Below are 15,000 nucleotides of genomic sequence, written 5' to 3'. Positions count from 1 at the left end.
CATCGCAGGTAATAACACAACTACAGCCCGCACATCTGGACATCTCTGATCTGCAGACCTCTCTCTCTGATGCAGATGTTTCCTCTCTCTCTGATGCAGATGTTTCCTCTCTCTCTGATCCAGATGTTTCCTCTCTCTCTGATGCAGATGTTGCCTCTCTCTCTGATCCAGATGTTTCCCCTCTCTGATCCCGATGTTTCCTCTCTCTCTGATGCAGATGTTGCCTCTCTCTCTGATCCAGATGTTTCCTCTCTCTCTGATCCCGATGTTGCCTCTCTCTCTGATCCAGATGTTTCCCCTCTCTGATCCCGATGTTGCCTCTCTCTCTGATCCAGATGTTGCCCCTCTCTCTGATCCAGATGTTGCCTCTCTCTCTGATCCAGATGTTGCCTCTCTCTGATCCAGATGTTGCCTCTCTCTCTGATGCAGATGTTGCCTCTCTCTCTGATGCAGATGTTGCCTCTCTCTGATCCAGATGTTGCCTCTCTCTCTGATGCAGATGTTGCCTCTCTCTCTGATGCAGATGTTGCCTCTCTCTCTGATGCAGATGTTGCCTCTCTCTCTGATGCAGATGTTGCCTCTCTCTCTGATCCAGATGTTGCCTCTCTCTCTGATCCAGATGTTCGAGCAGCCCGGGAGCAGATGAATATGGGCGGGGTCTCGTACCCAGCCCTCCCCCTGCAGGAGGCCCAGCCCCGCCCCACCTCAGTGTACTCTCAGGTGTCGTCAGCGTGCTCGCCGTCAGCCTCCTTCAGCGGACCGTTCAACCCGCCGGCAGCGGGCGTGGTCTCGCCGCAGCCTCACAGCAGCTACTACAGCGGCCTGGCCGGGCCGCAACACCCCTTCTACAACAGGGTGAGTAAAGGCTCCACCCACAGCCAATGATGTCACTCTCACTGACAGATGACAGGTGAGTCAGAATATCTTCCCTGACGTGTCATCGACTCCTGTGGTTGGCTGATGGTAGGTAAGGCTGTGATGTCATCAGCATCCTACTCACCTGGTTCAGTTTGTTTCCTGTGTTTATGCTTCAGTTTGATTTATTTCACGTTCTGTCAGATGAGCTCTGTTCTCCCTCTCTGATTGGCTCTGAATCGCTGCTGTTAGTCACCTGATCATCAATCAGCCAATCAGATCTCAGACTGTTTCTGTCCCAACAAAAGTTTGATCAAACTCATCTGGAGTCAAAGTTCACAGCAGCTGATATCAGAAAATAATCATTACTCACACTTTATATGAAGGTGCTTGTAATGAGTGTTAGTCAATAGGTAATAAGGCCTTAATAAGATGCTTATTAACATTAATATATCATAACATTGTTAGATTATGAGACATTCATAAATGGTCTGATAAGAAACTTAGACTGCGTAAGAATGTTATTTAAAGCCTCATGAGCATCTTATAATTGTTAATAACAGCATTATAAACACATTTATAGTGTTATTGAGTATTACATCATTATTAAACCTTTACTGAACATTTGTTTTTGCTTTATTAAGATTTCCACAAACTTTATTTTGCCTTTAACATTTGTTAGCAGAGGAAAAGGCCTGAAAATAGAGATAATTTTAAAAATAATTAATAACTGTTAACAAGTTCATAATTAAGGATTAATTGACAAATTGATCAAATGTTGTCATTTTCAGTCTTTGAAGTCACAGAAACAAACCACAGTTGTTAAAGAAAAGTGAACAAACAGCTAAGAAGAATATCAGAGGAACATTTTAGAACGAGAACATTAATGAAATCCTGTTGAGGCTCCACCAGATGTTTAGCCTAGCTTAGCACAAAGACTCGAAGTAGGTGTAGCTGCATCAAGATGACATCATGATGACATCATGATCTGTGTCCGGATCAGAAATCAGCTCTCTTCCTACTCTTTTGATTAGTCATCTGATTGATCTTTTTGATCAGTTCTTTGGTTCATAAAATGTTGATCAGTGTTTCCCACAGATGACGTCCTCAGAAACCAGAAAATATTCACATGTAAGAATCAGAGAAATTGGACTTTTTTCTTCTTTAAAATGACTCTGGTCAGATGAAGTGATTCTCAGAGTAGCTGGTTGGGTTACAGAGACTTCAGTGGTTTAGTCATGTGACAGCACTGATTCACTGTCTCATCACTGTTGCTGTTTGTTTAAGTTGCCTCCTTCTTGTTTGAATCATCTCCACCAACATTATTTTGATTTTCTGCCCCTCCCCCCCTCAGCCATATTTCCCCCATCACCTTTACCAGCTGCCACGCCCACTCATGGCCTCCTCCTACCCATCACACCTCCACCCACGCCCACCACCCAAAACCTCCTTCAGTCGGGACGCCTCAGCTGCACCTGTGAGTAAAACAAACCAACATGTTGTGACTGAGGGATTAAAGCTCATCGTGTTTGTTTTCACGTGATAATATGGATGTTTTTATTTTACTGTTGACTCTGATGTATTCATGAAGCAGGTGGATTAAAGAGAGAACAGAGAACTAAAGCTGAGTTATTTATGTTATTATAAATTTCCGTATTTTCCGGACTATAAGTCACACTTTTTCTCATAGTTTGGCTGGTCCTGCGACTTATACTCAGGTGTGACTTGTATAAATTAAAATATATAATTTCATCTGTTCTTAAATGTTATTTCACGCTGACCGACATGACCCAGGAGTAAACATTACCTACAGCAGCGAGAGGACAACCACCGGTATCTGCTACTCCTGTACCACTGAAAATTAATTTAAACATTAACTTAAAGACAACTGAGAAAGACTGAACACAAATGACCCCCAAAAGAAAATCATATTCTGCAGATTACAAGCTGCACGTAGTGAAACATGCAGCTGAAAACGGTAAACGAGCAGCAGAAAGAAAGTTTGGACTGAGTGAGAAACTTGTGAGGGACTGGTGGAAAGCAGAGTTTACTCTTACTGCAGTGAAGAAAACACAGAAAGATAAAAGCAAGATGGCCACAGCTGGAGGAACGAGTTCACAGATGGGTGCTTGAACACCGTGCTGCTGGGAGAGGCTTGTCACCGGTGCAGGTACGTCTCCACGCCCTGGTAGTTACCAAGGCAACAAATATGAATGACTTTGCGGGAGGACCTTCTTGGTGTTACGGCTTCACGCGACGCAACCGCCTCTCTATCAGAGCACGGACAACGGTTAAAATAAATTTCCCAAAAAAATGCGACTTATAGTCCAGTGTGACTTATTTATGTTTTTTTCTTCTTCATGATGCATTTGCGACTTATAGTCCGAAAAATACGGTAGTTATTAAACTGCTGTTTCATCTCACTCTGTACAAACCAACCAAACTCCAGTCATAAAATCAGTGATTTTATCTCAGTGAACTCAGGAGTTGTTGGTCTGTTAGTGTGTTTGTGTTGTTGTGTGACTTCTTTTGTTTTTTAATATCATAATAAATATCATATTGCGAACTTTTTTATCCTACCTTGATTGTTAAGTATGGTTACATCCCTAATACTGCATCACAGTTATGACATACCAAGTCAAAAAATAACAAATTATTCTCATCGGTTATTTTGTGTATCAGTAGATTTATTGATGTTTTGTCTCAGGGTCCAAGGCGACGTCTTCAGCTGTCTTGTTTTGTCCAAACAAATATCTAAAACCCATAAATATTCAGTTTATTGTCACATTTGGTGAAAAAAAGGCAAAATATTCACATTTAAGAAGCTGAAACATCAAATGTTTACGATTCTTCCCTTTAAATATCACTTCAGTGATCCATCTTATTTTTCAGGTTAATACTAAGACAAAATTTTGTCATTTAAAGTCCTCATAATTAAATTTTGAGCTGGAAGAAACAAATTTTGAATTAGTCTCTCATCATTTGAACGTCCTTTTCAGCATGAATGTGCAGCCACCGATTTCGTCTTCCAAGAATTTTAAAACCTTGAGGCTTTTAGTTTCTGCGTCTCTTACTTCTTCTTCTGCTGTTGATGATGCTGGACTCCAGTCATCTCTTCTTCTGTGGTTTGTGGGGCTGCATTCTTCTTCTTCTGAGGCCCTGACACTAAAATCAGAGTAAAATCCTGTCAGTGATCATTTCCAGTCTCTGTCCTGCCTGTCAGTCACTCATCTGTGTTTTCTCTCCAGTGGTGTTTCATTCCTCACCTGTCTGTCTGTCTGTCTGTCTGTCTGCAGTATAAGGTTTCATCTTTGAAAAGAAAGCAGGTATTGATCTCTACCCAGCCTCACCCCACCCCCCCCCCTCACACTCAGACATCAGGCTGCAGTCAAATAGTCTTCCTGAAAACTTTCCCACAACTTTTCTGGAAAACGTAAGGAGATCAAAGAACGATGTACAATTAAAGATGAGAACTCATCAGGAATTAGGAAAAGACATGAGTTAGATTCACCGTGTAGTTTGAAGCAGGATGTAGGAAATCTTCTTCTTCATCACTGAGGCTGGAACTGAAATAAATAAACATTAAGGTCATAAAAGTGAACTACAAATCTACTGAACACAACAAAAGTCTCCAGTTTCAGCCACGTTGAATTAAAAACATCTGACACGTTCAAAAGAGAGGATGGAAAATGATTAATAGGCAACAATAACTCACATGATGATCTGCGTCCCTCGTCAGTCCTTCACCATTTTCTTATGACATCACACTCTGACATCAGATGAACGTAGAGAATCTGACACATTTCTTGTATGTAAGCTACGCAGCTAAACCAGTGTTAGCAGTATTTAGCTTAGAACAAAATAACATTTTTCCTCCTCAGACTCGTACCACTTTAGTGTTGCTGCAGTCTGAAAGAACACGACACAGAAATCTGTGTTCTAGTGAGCAGAACGTGACAGAACGTCACTGACTGAACCAGAGACAGTAGGACAGCTAATGCTAACATTAGCCTATGTTAGCTTTATCACATCTGGTGTGTTTCACTCCGAGGCTTAAATCAATGTTTCCAAGATATGCATTGATATTTTTCTGAATTAATTTACATCTTGTTTGTTGTATCATGTAAATCATGCTGAATGCTAACGTTAGCTGGTGTCTCACAGTAGCTAACGTGTCATCAGATCTGTAGTTTTGTCAGATTCTCTGTGTTTACATGACATCTGAACGGTTGAACGGTGTGTTGCTTTAAATGCTGCTGCCTCGAGGATCGTTGGACGGCAGTATGTCCTCCCTGCTGGACATTTCACTCTGTTACTCAGTCCGTCCTAAACAAACAGACTGTTGGACTGCAGCCTAACTCCGTCTGAACTGCTCTGCCTACTACAACTCCCAGCATGCACCCTGCCTGTCCTAGCCTGTAGCCTCAGTAGAGTAGGACATGTTTGATCTGCTCAGAATGAAGACTTCTGGTTTGACCTTTGACCTCCTCTCACCTGCCGCCCCTCCACTCCCCTCCCCATCACACAGGTGTCCCACCTTGTCCCCGCCTCCACACTGTAAAAATCACAGTCACAAAAACTCTGACTGCTCAGTCCTGCATATTATTATTATTATTATTATTATTATTATTATTATTATTATTATTATTATTATTAAGTCATGACCTTACTGTGAGAAATATAAACGTTTTAATCATTTTCATTCTTTTTCTTTTACCCTTTAACAAAATATGTTCATCATTGCACCAGTTGGATTTGTTTTCTAAATCAAATATCATCTTAAGTTCAAGAAGTTTGCAGATTTATTCAGAAAATACAAATTTTAAAATTGATGCTGTGCTGAATTGTTCCAGACTGTTTAATGTCTATTCATCATGTTTATAACTGATATTTCTGCACAGGTGTAGATAAAGAAGAAATGACTGTAATATTATTAGTATTATTCTAGTTACCATTGTTTCATCCAAAAGTCTAAATTTAGTTTAAAGAAGATTTGAAGGAAGATTGAATTAATTAACTGGTGATGACTTTCCTGATTAATTAATAAATAGTTGTTTGGTCCATAAAATGTCAAAAAAAAAAAAAAAAAGTGAAAAATGAATCCTGTCACAATCTCATCAATTGAAAAATAGATCCAAATATAAAAACATGTTTGGACATATTTTTCAACCATTGATCAACCTGGCAATAATTTTCCACTAACACAAAATTATTAATCAATTAATGAATAATAATAATAATAAAAAGTTGTGGAGCGTCTGTGTGCTCCACGTCTGCACCTGATTTTCAAGATCATCAAAAAAAAAAAAAAACAGAAGAAGAAATAATTTTTAAATGAAATGATCAACATTTTCTGACATTTTCATTTTAAGACGAAACAACTAATAAATTAATTGATAAATAAAAAAATGTAATCAACTATGAAAATATTCATTAGTTGTAGTTACATTTTCATAAGAAGCCTTGGAAACAGAAAATAAATGATGAATATACATTATTAATATTATTTTGCGGTGTGATTTCCTGTTTGAACACAGTTCAGTTTCAGACTCCAACAGAGAGGATTCTGGGAAGAATTTGTGTGTCTTTAAGTGTGTAAAATGTTTTGCAGGAGTTGATACTAAGTTTAGTTTTAGGACTGACTGTAGAGTGGAAACATCACTAATAAAGTTCAGCCTGCTGTTGGTTTCAGCTGAAACGTTTGAAACTACATTTTAAACATTAAAGCTTGAAGCTTCTTGTGTTTCCTGGAATCAAACCTGTGTGTGTTTGTGTTCAGGGTTCGGCCTCCGTGGTGTCGGGCGCTCCCGCCATCCTGCTCAGCTCCATGACGACGGAGGCCGTCTGTGAGCGCGTGCGTCAGATCGAAGGCATCAACCAGAGCATGATGGGACAGTACAGCGCCACCATCAGGAAGGTGAGCGGCCACCCGTGACAGGCAGGAAGTGACGAAATGAGACGAGGCGAGTTTTAACGATTCTCTGCATCTCGTTTCAGGCGAACGTTAACGGCAGAGTTCTGTCTCAGTGTAACATCGACGAGTTGAAGAAGGAGATGAACATGAACTTTGGAGACTGGCAGCTGTTCAGAGCCACGGTCAGTCCACAGAACGCATGAAGCATGTTAGCATGGAGCATGTTAGCATGAAGCATGTTAGCATGAAGAATGTTAGCATGAAGCATGTTGGCATGGAGCATGTTGGCATGAAGCATGTTAGCATGAAGCATGTTAGCATGAAGCATGTCAGCATGAAGCATGTTAGCATGAAGAATGTTAGCATGAAGCATGTTAGCATGGAGCATGAAGCATGTTAGCATGGAGCATGTTAGCATGAAGCATGTTAGCATGGAGCATGTTAGCAAGAAGAATGTTAGCATGGAGCATGTTAGCATGAAGCATGTTAGCATGGAGCATGTTAGCATGGAGCATGTTAGCATGAAGCATGTTAGCATGAAGCATGGAGCATGTTAGCATGAAGCATGTTAGCATGAAGAATGTTAGCATGAAGCTGTTAGCATCAGAACCAGCTAAAACACTAAATATCTGCACATCCAGAGAATTCAGACTTTTTTCCCTCATGTGCTCCACATGTTTGCACCAATATTTGGATCTATTTTTCAAGACTTTTTAAATTTTCTTTATCAATTCATCTGTTGACATTTTTGAACACCAGATCTATGCAGCGCAGTTAGCTAGCTAAACTTAGTTAGCTTGGGTTGAAGTTGGCTAGGTTGTCCTACAGACCAGTCCATATTCAGTTTAAATGACTGAAAGAAAAGATGCGTAATATTTGTAAAAACAAATATCCAGGTTTTATTTTAGACTCCTGACTTTAGATAAAATCAGACTCTGACACTGAACTCGTCTCCTCCGTCTGTCTGCAGGTTCTGGACATGCGTCATATAGAGAGCCAGGTGCTGCACGAGGAAGCTGCCAGCGAGCAAGGCAGCGTCGTGGGCGGTCACAGTGAGGCGGGAAGGCGAGCGGTGGCCCCGCCCCACGCCGGCGCCGGCAACACGGACACCTCACCGATGTACAGCTTCAACCTGAGCTTCGAGGAGCTGAGCACCGTGGGACTGGATGATCCGACGCGACACGGAAACATGCAGTGGATGGTAAAACACCAAAGCACTCAGTGTTCATGTTGTGATTAGAAAGTCAGAAGGTTCCTTCTGTGACACCGGAGACAAACTGTCGTTCTGTCCTCTGTCTGTCCTCAGGGTGGCGCTCACAGAACCGCCAGTATGACCAGTCTGAACTCGCAGGAGTCGTCCAATGACATTGGCAAGCTGACGGACAAACAGCAGGCTGAGTACCGCAACGCCTACCAGGAGTACATCGCCCAGATGGCTCAGCTGGAGATGGGCGGCGGCGGGGGAGAGAGGCCTGTCCAGCCGCAGCCGGGACAGTTCATGACATCATCATCAGAGGACAAGAGCAAAGACAGCAGTGAGCAGGACGGACGCAAGTCCTTCAACAAGAGGAGTGGTGGCAAACCGGCGGCAGACAACCCCGACTTCGCCTCCAACGGTGACGGCCTGGACCCGATCACCGAGGAGGATGAGAAGGGCGACCACGGATCTTCCAAGTCCCTGCTGACACGTAAGACGTCAGCAGAAAGAGGCGGGCTGTTCCAGGGCGCCGCAGACCTGAAGCTGAAGGCGGGCGGCGGTCTGCGCTACCAGAAGCTGACCAGCGATGACGAGGAGTCCGAAGAGTCCGATAACGCTCCGCTGCTCAAAGATGGCAAGAAGGCGGTCGATCCCAAACTGCCCGGCGGCTCGCTGGCGCTGAAGGGGAAGGACTACCTGTCAGACGCCATGTTGGACAAGAAGGACTCGTCGGACTCGGGCGTGCGGTCCAACGAGAGTTCGCCGAACCACTCGCTGCAGGACGAGGAGGCGGACCTGTCGCAGCTGGAGCGGGCCAACCTGATCGAGCTGGATGAGGAGAGCCTGGCCAGGAAGCGAGGACTTCCCAGCAGCCTCAGCGGCCTGCAGGACCCGACCGTCGCCCGCATGTCGATCTGCTCAGAGGACCAGTGCAGTCTGCTCGCCAGCAGCCCCGAGGAGAGCTGGCCATCGTCCAAGAGCTTCAACCTGAACCGCACGCCGAGCAACGTGACACTCAACAACAACACCAACGCCCAGCAGGCCAACCGGCCCCGCCAGCCACCAGAGGGCTCCACCTCCTCCTCCAACGCCACCTCGTCCTCATCCTCCTCCAGTGACGTCATCATGTCCCCAAGCTCCACCGCCACTTCCACCGCCACCAGGCCCGGCCCGAACAACGAGAACGTCCGAGTCGTCCACCTGAAGAGAGGCCTGAAGCCCGGAGACCCGCCGGAGATCTGCACCGTGTCCTCCGACACCGTCACCTTTGGCGAAGAGCGAGAGAGCATCCTGTGACATCATCGTGACACATGGAGATAAAGAGAGCACTGAGTGTCCAACCAGGAGCCGCCTTTCAACCTCCTCAACCAATCAGAAGCTTTTAAGTCACAACTCGTCCGAAATCTGCTCAAACTACGAGCTGCAAAATATGACGAGTCATTAGAACGTTTAGTCAAGTCGTTGAAACATCTGGCGAGTTGTTACAAGGATTTGTCGAGTCATGAAAATATCTGATGAGTCACGAAAACATCTGATGAGTCATGAAAACGTTTGTCTAAATTTGAAACATTCTGGATTTAAAACAAAGTGTTGTGTCGTTAACGAGTCTGACGAGTTTAGGAAGTGAAGAGTGGCTGCTGGTGGACTCCTGTACTTATCAGCTGCATATCAGTTGATTATTGATTATTGATCAGTAGTTCAGTGGTTGTGTTGCTGCATGCTCTCAGCTGTAGTCAGTAGATGAAGTTTAGTAGTTTAAAGTTAAGTTTTAATTGACACTAGAAGCTGCTGCATGTTGTTGTTGTTGTAGTTGTTGTTGTTGGTGTTGTTGTTGTTGTTGGTGTTGTGACTCGTCACCTCCAGAAGTTATTTGTCTCATTATTATTTGTTTAATATCAGTAACATGATTGAAAAATAAAAGTTGTCGGGCCGTGGAACAAGTCAGACTTCAGTCAGACTGAAGGAGCGTCAACAGAGAGAACATCTGATGTTTATGAAGAACTTTGGTTCCAAACAGAGAAAATATCACGTTTAAATGAGACTGAAAATGAAACATTTCATGTTTAGAAACCAACGCTCTGATTTGTGGCGTCTCTAATGTCGTCATGGAAACAGCTGTGAGACTGCAGAGAAACTTTATCTTTAATAATGAGATTCAACGTGTCACCGAATATTTGTGTCATTTTAACTGTTTGGTGTTTTGAACGTTTCACCACGTCAGTCTGTTTCAATGAAAACATCTGTTCTCTGCAGTCACTGATCAAAAGACATCAATCAAAATTCAAAAAAACCTACAAACACAAACATATTAATGATATTTTACTGCACAAACTAAAACATCAGATGAGATGATCAGAGAGGATTCTGGGTCTTTATTTAGGATAAAATTAGAGTTTGTGTTCCCTGGCTGTGAATGTTCCTCGTGACTCTGAAAAAGTTCCACTTCTTTAACGTTTCTAGAGGATTTCTTATAAAAATGTTTCAGTGTCTCCAACAGAAACTCACTGTGTTCCTCAGACAGACGTCTCTCTGTGATGTTCTGGAGGTTCTGTGGTGTTCTGGAGGTTCTGTGGTGTTCTGGAGGTTCTGTGGTGTTCTGGAGGTTCTGTGATGTTCTGGAGGTTCTGTGGTGTTCTGGAGGTTCTGTGATGTTCTGGAGGTTCTGTGGTGTTCTGGAGGTTCTGTGATGTTCTGGAGGTTCTGTGATGTTCTGACTTTCTAACACCGACTGTTTATTTGAGGAGGAAAAAATCTGCTGCGTTCACGTTTTTCTTCTCACTGACTCATTTTGTTTTAAATGTTTTTATTGACTTTGACTTTTATAGATTTTTATCAATCAACATGAAACAAACAGAAAAGTGAATATTAACGTCATGAATCTTATTTTAGTTTTTGTTTGATTTTGTTTCTTTTCTTTTTGTAAAAGAACATTTGATCAGTGAAAAAGTGAAACGTTCAATAAGTTCAGTGTGAGACGTTGATCAGTATTATTTTCATGAATTCTCTGTGTTTGTGTTTAAAGTTATTTTATTTAAAGTGAGTCGAACAAACTCTGATTCTGACAACTGGAGGCTTTTATTCTGAAGTTTGGGTCGACTCATCAATTAATGACTCAGAATAAAATCAATCAGCACTTATTTTGATAATTGATTGAATTGTTTCAGGTTCTCAAACGTGAGAATTTGCAGTTTGTCTCAGTTTTATTTGACAGTTAAGTGAATATTCTGATGTTTTGAACCGTCAGTTGGACAAAACAAGATGTGAACCTGGAAAATGCTTTTCAGTTTTATATTTTACAGATAAATTATTAATTGATTGGGAAGATAAACAGCAGATAAATCAATAGCTCAAAATAAACTGTTGTAAATTTAATGTTTGCAGCTTTTAATTCAACAAGAATAAATGAGAGATTCATTTTAAATGAAGTGTAAATCAGTGTTGTGTCATGATGAGTAACGTGGTGTTCGTGTCTCGTCTCTGCAGCTGAACTCAACCTGCTGTTTGAACTGAAAGAAATAAAATCTGGATGTTAAATGTTGATGCTCTCTGACTTTTTTTAATCGGATCATTTAATTACAGTCTGAGTTCATCCAATCACAACTCAGCTTTTACAACTTTGACATTTAGTGAAGTGAAAAAGTTTCACCACCAGGAGGCGACACTGATCACAGTCTGAGACTCAACAGGAGGATTTAAAGTCTGAAGAAAACTCTTTAAAAGAGATGAAAGAATCCAGACGTTTGTGTTTGACTCAGAATCAGACTTTTCCACAATGAAAAGTAATTAAACTACATCTTTACTCTGTTTATTATTTAGTTTGATCCCAGTCTGAAGTGAAGGTGTTTGATTTATGAAGCAGGTATTTAATCTCAGACGTCCTGCAGTCGAAACAAATGATCAGAAATATTAAGTTATTGTACAACAGTCTGATCATAAAAACAGCTGTGAGCGTCCATGAAGGACGACCAGTGATCATAAGAAACAAACACCGACATGAAGGACGCCACAAATACGAGGACTGACTCCTGAGAGGACAGAGAGACAGACTGAAGCACCTGAACATCATTCTGCTGGTTTCAGGTGTTTCATCAAACACTGAGAGAAAGAAAAAGTCTGACTGCAGACTCACTGTTTGATCTATTGATCTGTTGATCTATTGATCTGTTGATCTATTGATCTGTTGATCTGTTGATCTGACCTTCGTTTAAGCGTTTATTAATAATTCATCCTTCCTGTTGTGAATCGGATCACGACGATTCGTCGTTTTAGAAACCTGAGTCCCAGAAAAAAGTTTGGGAAACACTGATGTAAGTTATGAATTATTATTAGTTATTATGTGCTGAATCAACAAAAAACATCCAATAATATTAAATTACTTTAGAAAATTAATCAAAAATAAAGTTTTATACATTTATCTGCACAAAATTACACTTTATAGAAGATTTTCAAAATAAAATAAAAACAAGCATCAACATCAGACAGGAAACAGTTTCCCCGTTTTATTTTGTCACAGATTCTGATTTCTCACGTCGTCCCACGAAGAGGAAGCTTCAAACACTTGGTCTTGTCAAAATAAAAGTCACAAGTGTTATTGTTTTCTGTAATGTCCTGAAAAAGAGAAAGTCTGTCCAACATCATCCTGACCTGCTGCTGTCCACGTCCAGATCAGACAGAAAGGTCAGAGGACATCAGAGTCAGTGAACGTCTCACAGAGCAGGAGAAGACGAAAGAGTCAGTGAACGTCTCACAGAGCAGGAGAAGATGAGGACAGAGTCAGTGAACGTCACACAGAGCAGGAGAAGACGAGGACAGAGTCAGCGAACGTCTCACAGAGCAGGAGACGAGGACAGAGTCAGCGAACGTCTCACAGAGCAGGAGAAGACGACAGAGTCAGCGAACGTCTCACAGAGCAGGAGAAGACGAGGACAGAGTCAGTGAACGTCTCACAGAGGAGGAGAAGACGAGGACAGAGTCAGTGAACGTCTCACAGAGGAGGAGACGAGGACAGAGTCAGCGAACGTCTCACAGAGCAGGAGAAGAGGACAGAGTCAGCGAACGTCTCACAGAGCATGAGAAGACGAGGACAGAGTCAGCGAACGTCTCACAGAGCAGGAGAAGACGAGGACAGAGTCAGCGAACGTCTCACAGAGCAGGAGAAGATGAGGACAGAGTCAGTGAATGTCTCACAGAGGAGGAGACGAGAACAGAGTCAGTGAACGTCTCACAGAGCAGGAGAAGACGACAGAGTCAGTGAACGTCTCACAGAGCAGGAGAAGACGACAGAGTCAGTGAACGTCTCACAGAGCAGGAGAAGATGAGGACAGAGTCAGTGAACGTCTCACAGAGGAGGAGACGAGAACAGAGTCAGCGAACGTCTCACAGAGCAGGAGAAGATGAGGACAGAGTCAGCGAACGTCTCACAGAGCAGGAGAAGACGAGGACAGAGTCAGTGTTCAGTCGTCTTCTTGTTTCCTGCAGAAGAAAAGTGAAAAAGTGAATAAAATTCGACTCTCAGCTGTTTATTCTGCTGCAGTTGTTGCCGTAGCAACAGCTGCAGCAATTGATCGATTTAATATTGATAGCTGAACAAAACAAGAGCACCACTTCTTAACTCATGATGATGATTGTTACGGCAAAGATTTGAAAAATACGTCCAAACATGAAAACAGGTGGAGCTCATGGACGTACTGATCAATCCATCAAGATTGATAATCAACAGAGGAATCAATAATGAAAATAATCGTTAGCTGCAGCCTTAAATCCGGTAACTGTGTGTGTGTGTGTGTGTGTGTGTGTGTGTGTGTGTGTGTGTGTGTGTGTGTGTGTGTGTGTTCTCACCGTCTCTCCTGGACCTCAGACTCTGTCTCGGGGACGTCTCTGGACCACAGAGACAAGAAGAGAAGAAGAGTGGTGAGGTCAAAGGTCAAACATGATCCTTTCCTTTTCATTCATTGTTCTGATGTAGAACATCACAAGACTTTTACAGAACAACTTAACGCGTTTCAAAAGTCTGAAAATCATGGAGGAACTTTAAGAACGTCTCTACAGAACGCCTGTTTTCTGCTCTGTGTTCAGCAGAACTGTGGAACTGACGAGTCTCTCAGCTGATGAAGGAACGTTCTCATTTATTCTGGAGGAATAAACTTTTTTTTATTTTAAATTCTGTCATGAGACAAACAGCAGCTGAAAGATCAAACTTCTGAAACTCATCATTCTTTCTAACTCAGTCAGGGTCCACATTTATAAGACAGACATGGACTTCCTGTCCCAGGCAGTGGACGGTCCATCAACACAGAACTGATCAGTTAATCAATATTTGATCAATAAGCAGTTGATTTACCTGGTGTCTGTGTGTTGGTCCTGCAGCTCTGTTTGGTTTCTGTGGAGCGTCTCCTCATTGTCCCCGTCCTCCTCGCGGCCTCTGTCCTCCTCGCGGCCTCCGTCCTCCTCGCGGCCTCTGTCCTCCTCGCGGCCTCCGTCCTCCTCGCGGTCTCTGTCCTCCTCACGGTCCCCGTCCTCCTCGCGGTCTCTGTCCTCCTCGCGGTCCCCGTCCTCCTCGCGGTCCCCGTCCTCCTCGCGGCCTCCGTCCTCCTCGTGGTCCCCGTCCTCCTCGTGGTCCCCGTCCTCCTTGCAGCCTCCGTCCTCTTCGCGGTCTCCGTCCAGCTGTGTCCGCAGGTCCAGGATGTAGTTGATGGTGTTCTGCAGGATCTCCATCCTGCTGACCGTCCGTCCAGACGGCAGACCTGGGACCAGCTGACGCAGGAGACGGTAACACAGGCTCATGTCCTGCAGCAGGACCAAGACCTGCAGCTTGTCCTCTGGACTCTTCCTCAGAGGACAGCTCCTCCTCCTCCTCGTCCTCATCCTGTCTGACAGCAGCGGGCTGATAGCTCTCATGTCTCCTGCTGGACGCTGAGCTTCACATCAGAGGACAGAGACAGCAGCAGGGACACAGGACAGGAGCAGGACACTGATGGACCAGCAGAGGGAGACTCCACCTGGAGGATCAGTCAAACATTTAGGATCCGATCAC

At 43.3% G+C, this 15,000-nt stretch overlaps 2 protein-coding genes and 2 long non-coding RNA genes across 7 annotated transcripts in view; 2 read left to right on the top strand and 2 right to left on the bottom strand.

Annotated features, from left to right (window-relative positions):
- Positions 1-9,719, top strand: part of kidins220b (kinase D-interacting substrate 220b) — a 23,264-nt gene extending 13,545 nt beyond the window's left edge. Inside the window, exons 23-30 of one of the 4 annotated variants that reach the window (XM_084736763.1) lie at positions 1-8; positions 620-855; positions 2,210-2,332; positions 4,152-4,181; positions 6,635-6,772; positions 6,853-6,951; positions 7,740-7,970; positions 8,076-9,719. The exon at positions 1-8 is cut by the window's left edge and continues 171 nt beyond it. In XM_084736763.1, the coding sequence (XP_084592889.1) occupies positions 1-8; positions 620-855; positions 2,210-2,332; positions 4,152-4,181; positions 6,635-6,772; positions 6,853-6,951; positions 7,740-7,970; positions 8,076-9,263 (2,053 nt within the window). In that variant the 3' untranslated portion in view covers positions 9,264-9,719. The remainder of the gene's footprint in view (positions 9-619; positions 856-2,209; positions 2,333-4,151; positions 4,182-6,634; positions 6,773-6,852; positions 6,952-7,739; positions 7,971-8,075) is intronic. The other 3 variants (XM_084736765.1, XM_084736764.1, XM_084736766.1) reach the window with 3 other exon arrangements.
- A 541-nt stretch (positions 9,720-10,260) lies between these two features.
- Positions 10,261-10,933, top strand: LOC146314920 (uncharacterized). Its single transcript, XR_014771890.1, has 3 exons — positions 10,261-10,512; positions 10,570-10,588; positions 10,646-10,933. It is a non-coding gene; the product is annotated as an uncharacterized LOC146314920 (long non-coding RNA).
- A 2,478-nt stretch (positions 10,934-13,411) lies between these two features.
- LOC146314919 (uncharacterized) lies at positions 13,412-14,442 on the bottom strand. The gene is made up of 3 exons (XR_014771891.1): positions 14,308-14,442; positions 13,806-13,844; positions 13,412-13,439 (listed from the first exon to the last, which is right to left on the bottom strand). It is a non-coding gene; the product is annotated as an uncharacterized LOC146314919 (long non-coding RNA).
- A 26-nt stretch (positions 14,443-14,468) lies between these two features.
- Positions 14,469-15,000, bottom strand: part of LOC146314918 (DNA-binding protein inhibitor ID-2-like) — a gene marked incomplete at its 3' end in the record, with an annotated part of 3,526 nt that continues 2,994 nt past the window's right edge. Inside the window, exon 2 of the mRNA XM_084737118.1 lies at positions 14,469-14,965. Within this exon, the coding sequence (XP_084593244.1) occupies positions 14,469-14,864 (396 nt within the window). The remainder of the gene's footprint in view (positions 14,966-15,000) is intronic.

This window comes from Lutjanus erythropterus, chromosome 15 (genome assembly GCF_056507025.1).
Source record: "Lutjanus erythropterus isolate fLutEry1 chromosome 15, fLutEry1.hap2, whole genome shotgun sequence".
NCBI lineage: Eukaryota > Metazoa > Chordata > Actinopteri > Lutjaniformes > Lutjanidae > Lutjanus > Lutjanus erythropterus.
Note: the sequence above shows the minus strand (reverse complement) of the source record. Positions and strands in the feature narration are given on the sequence as shown.